Source organism: Gossypium arboreum, chromosome 4, assembly GCF_025698485.1.
Source record: "Gossypium arboreum isolate Shixiya-1 chromosome 4, ASM2569848v2, whole genome shotgun sequence".
Taxonomy (NCBI): domain Eukaryota; kingdom Viridiplantae; phylum Streptophyta; class Magnoliopsida; order Malvales; family Malvaceae; genus Gossypium; species Gossypium arboreum.
In genome coordinates, this window is record NC_069073.1 from 15,809,842 (window position 1) to 15,814,957 (window position 5,116).

The 5,116-nt window shown below is 29.4% G+C and overlaps 1 protein-coding gene across 1 annotated transcript; it reads left to right on the forward strand.

The window, feature by feature from the left end:
* The first annotated feature begins 1,005 nt into the window (after positions 1 to 1,005).
* On the forward strand, positions 1,006 to 2,736 carry LOC108460845 (UDP-glycosyltransferase 76B1-like). The gene is made up of 2 exons (XM_017760523.2): positions 1,006 to 1,577; positions 1,657 to 2,736. The coding sequence occupies exons 1-2, from the start codon at positions 1,073 to 1,075 to the stop codon at positions 2,550 to 2,552; spliced, it is 1,401 nt and encodes a 466-aa protein (XP_017616012.1). The 5' UTR covers positions 1,006 to 1,072; the 3' UTR covers positions 2,553 to 2,736.
* Positions 2,737 to 5,116: the final 2,380 nt, after the last annotated feature.

Genomic DNA, 5,116 nt, shown 5'->3' on the forward strand with positions numbered 1-5,116 from the left:
CTTTAACCCGAATGTTTGAAAATAAATTTTATATTCTACACAAATTAATATTAAAACATATGTATCTTTATTAAAATATATATAAACATATAAAAATAAATATATATAATAATATAATCTTAAACATTAAATCTATCTAAATATTAAAAATAAAATACAAATATATAATATACAAATTATTATTACAAATATATATATATCTTAAAATTCTCACTATCTTTCCAACTCCAACACAAACGATACAAACAATTTATTTTCTCCTCGAAACTTCAACACAAATAATTTTTTTTCTTTTCTTTATTTCTGCTTCTGTTATTAGGGGGGATCAAAGCAATATATAAGAGAAAAAAAAAGAATGGAAAAGCAAACAAAAGTAGGGGGTTGGATAGAGAGCCTATATCGATTGGTCAAGTCAGTGGCAGGGCATCAAGCCGATGTCGTCTGACCTATCTTATCCTGTACTTTTTTTTAGCCTTTTTTTTTCAACCAACTTTTATTTTAAATTCAAATTAGTGTCGTCTGGCACATTGATTATACCACTTAAAAAATATTTTTTTTATCAGTATCATATTTGTTTTGTATTTAGAGAAAGTACATGTATTTTTATGGTGTTATTGACATGATGGCGGCACCATTTAAATTTTTTTTTTTAACACCGAAATGGTTGACAAATGGTTGGGTGAATTTTAGGGTGGTGTTGTGTGACACATTGACAGCATCCAATAATATTGTAAAAAATACACTATTTTTAATCTACTATTTATCTCATTTTTGTAATTATTTTTTTTGTATTATTTTGATAAAAAAAAAAACCATCGATGTCGTAGAGATTTATAATCTACTGTTAACTCGAGTCTCGTCTAATTAACTCAAGTGAAATAATGTTGGGTCTATCTTGTCTTGTACGCATGTGCTTTATGAGCTAACCTCATTTGGCAACTTCATTAACATTTTCTATTTTATTTGGCCTTTAAAATTGACAGGTTTCTACCATATCAATTTCTCTATATATAGATTTTGCAATAAAGAAGGCTGAATCGGGCATTGCTGGAAACCAAAGCAATTAGCTCCAATGGAGAGCCAAACAGAGACTCATAGGAAGCAAAAGAAATGGCTGAGATTGTTGCTTTTTCCGTTGCCATTGCAAGGTCATGTAAGCCCAATGCTTCAGCTTGCAAATCTTTTATATTCTAAAGGCTTTTCAATCACTATAATCCACACTTGCTTCATCAGTTCTCCCAAATATCCTTCAAAGAATCCCCACTTCACCTTCCATTCCATCCCCAACGGGTTATCCAAAAGTGAGTGCTCTAATGCCGATAATCTCGTATCCTTTATTTCGCTCCTTAATGCGAATTGCGCCGAGCCGTTTCGTGATTGCTTGGTTAAGTTGTTATCTGATGTTTCCGATGAGCCTGTTGCTGGTTTGATCTCGGATTCGACTTGGAAATTCACAGATTCCATCGCCAAAAGCCTTCAGTTACCTAGATTTGTGCTTCGGACTACTAACATTTCGTCTTTCCTTGCTCTTGCTGCCTTACCCCTTCTACAAGAAAAGGGTTATCTCCCAAAACAAGGTTCTTCACTTAATTCTAACCAAATTTGTCACAATCATTTTAGCAAATCTTATTTAACAACGGTTTTTTCCCCCCTCAGAATCACAAGAGGAGAAACCAGTTATTGAGCTTCCACCTCTTAAAGTCAAAGATATACCAGTCTTCAAAACACAAGATCAAGAGGGTCTTCATCAAACAATTGCAGCTTTAGTGGAACAAACCAAGTCTTGTACAGGCGTGATTTGGAACTCATTTGAAGAGCTTGAACACGGGTCGCTGACCGATTTCCGCTACAATTTTCGGGTCCCGATCTTCCCAATAGGTCCACTGCACAAGTATTTTCCAGTCCCTTCAACTAGCTTACTATCTCAAGATCAAAGCGCCATCTCATGGCTAAACAAACAAGCACCCAAATCTGTCATCTATGTAAGCTTTGGCAGTGTGGCAAGCATTGAAAAGTCGGAATTTGTAGAAATAGCATGGGGTTTAGCTAACAGTGAGCAGCCTTTCTTGTGGGTGGTGAGACCAGGTTCAGTGATTGGCTCAGAATGGCTGGAACCATTACCAAAGGGGTTCATGGAAGAGATAAAAGAGAGAGGACACGTTGTGAAATGGGCACCCCAACAAGAAGTGTTGGCTCACACTGCGGTAGGAGGGTTTTGGACTCACAGTGGATGGAACTCAACATTAGAGAGCTTTTGTGAAGGCGTTCCAATGATTTGTCACCCTTGTTTTGGGGACCAAAGGGTTAACGCTAGATATGTTAGCGATGTTTGGAGGATTGGGGTTCATTTGGAGAATAAAGTTGATAGATTCGAGATTGCAAAGGTTGTCCGAAAGCTATTGGTCGAAGCTGAAGGCCATGAAATCAGAGATCGAATTCTTCAGTTTAAGAAGATGGCCAATCAATCTACACAGCAACAAGGTTCTTCATATCGTTCTCTAGAAAGCTTGGTTAGCCTAATATTATCTTCCCAGTCACAAGGGAAATTGTAAAACGCAGTTTGTTTTAATATTATATACGTCTAGATTTTATGTTCCTAGTTTTTCTTCTTCAAAATAAAAGTTACTATTTTTCTTCTAGAAACCAACAAGAAAATGGGAAATTTATGAATTTCTTAGACATTACTAAGTTTTAAAAAACATGTTATTTATTACTTAATGTTAGAATTTGATTGAATGATGCTTTTATTTTTATTATTATGGAGTTTGAATACGAGGTTCTCTCACTTTTGGAGTTGCGACTTTTGTCAATTTAATGTTAGGAGCTCATTTTAGACTATAAACTTTAAAATATTTTAATTATATTTTTAATTTATCGAGATTATATCAATAGGGTCATTGCTAATTAAAATTATGTGTTAAATTAGTCATCATATCTCATGACATATTTTAAAAAAAAAAAAAGAATATTGTGAAAATAAATATTGTAAAAATTTTGGAGATTTTCAAACTTTTATCTTTCACTTTTTTTTAATTTTACTTCATTTTAATTTTTCTTTTAAAATATCTAACAATACTTTTTTTATATGGAGTTAAATTTTGTCATGTATCCTTAAGTTATATTTAAAAATTAAAAATAATAGATATATGGCAAAATCTCAACCCGTTTGTGAAATAAAACTTTTCACTATATGTGTATCAAATAATTACCTAAATAAAAATCTAATTACCAATAAAATTAAGAGGTTGTTATTATGTATTATAATAATTTTATACCATATTAAATTCATGGCTTTAATTTCACATAATTTATTATACCTTAATAAAAAAATGAATACATTAAAAAATTTAATTATTGACTCAATTAGTATGAACATTATTGTCAAGAGAAATAGAATTAAGTGCAACACAACGCATCATCTTTTTAATTGACTAACGTGAATTATTTTTAAAGCTGAATTAGACTTTTAAGTGAAAACTAATTACATCACTAAATTTTTTAAAAGAAGTGGGATTTTAGATATATAGAAAAATATTATAGATTAATATTAATTATACTGAAAATTACGTCGTAAAGATTATTCTTAAAAATTGAATTAAAATCGTGACATGCTAACAGCAAATCTGACGCCAACCAAAATATTCTTTCCATTCTTCGCAAAACCTGAAAAATAATACTGATTTTAGAATTTTACGAAATCAGAATTTACAAATATAGATGTTATTACCACCTCTATATTTTTCTTAATTAGGGTTGGTGGGCCTGACTATTTAATTACAAATATGTGAGTCTTTAATCTTATCATATATGGATTTATTTAATTCTTTTCGATTTTTTATTTATTATATTTTGTATTACTTTGATTTTATAGTATAATTGATTAGAAAACTTCAAAAATTATATATTAGAAACATCGTAGGGGTGTAAAATGGCCGTTTGCAAGGGAAAAGAAAATTCATATATTCAATTTTGGTCATTTAATTAAAGCTAAATTATGCACTTGGTTACTTCACTTTTATAAATTTTTATTTTGGGCATTGAAAATAAATAAAAAATGAAACTGGTACTGCCATTAAGAATCGTTTTCATTTTAATCATCTAACTTTAGTAAATTTTGTTTTGATCATCTAGTTAGTTCACTATTATTGTACACTTTTTAATCACCAAAATTTTGATAAAATTTTGTTTTAGTCACTTATTTACTTTTTAAAATTAATTCTAACAAATGAAAATAATAATAAAATTTTAAAAGATAAAATTGTTTTTCCATGTAAAATCCCAAATAATTTTACGAGAATTTTCCTTTACTTGAAAAAACTAAAATTAATTCAAAAAAAAGAAAAATTAAAAATATTAATTGGTTTTCCTATAAAACTTAAATAATTTCATATCATGTTTTTCCTCTTATTTAAAAAAACAAAATTAGTTCTAAAAAGAAAAATTTAAAAGATAAAAGATTTTTCCTTTTCCAAGAAAAAACTAAAAATAATTAAATTAAATTTTAAAAGACAAAAATGAATGATGATATGAAAATTCATTAAAGTTGGCTTATTAAAATGAGTGTAGAATAACATTGAATTAATGACGAGTGATTAAAATAAAATTTATTAAAGTTGAGTAACTAAAATGAAAACGGTTGTTAAGACAATGTCCAATTTATAATTTTTTTATTTTCGGTGCGCAAAATGAAAATTTATAAAACTTAGGTGTGCAACTGTGCAATTTGCTCTTTAATTGATGAATGGTTGATTAGGCGAAAATTGCAGTTGCATGGAGAAGGAATTTTGTCATTTCCACTCATTTTAATCTTATCCAACTTCCAACGCCATTATATATTTTGTTTCATCACCACCTAAACATAGCATCGGATGCTGAAAAACTGACCGTACAGTTTTTTAGTAAATTTGGATTAGAGTATTTATTATCAATTATTGTCGGCATGCATATTTGAGTGGCGTTAGGTATTGTTTTTAAAGATAATTTGTTGTGTAGTATATTTATTAAGATATAACAAGTTTTTTTATTAATAAAATGGTGCAACAGTTAATAGATTATAACGAAAAATATTCAATAATCACAAAAGAATGACAGGACGAGTAAGAGGAGAATGATAAGA

What these genes read in the sequence shown, in the direction of transcription:
- LOC108460845 (XM_017760523.2), top strand. Translation starts at nt 1,073, where the DNA reads ATGGAGAGCCAAACAGAGACTCATAGGAAGCAAAAGAAATGGCTGAGA. An exon ending in GGGTTATCTCCCAAAACAAG is followed by an intron (nt 1,578 to 1,656) that starts GTTCTTCACTTA and finishes TTCCCCCCTCAG; the next exon opens with AATCACAAGAGGAGAAACCA.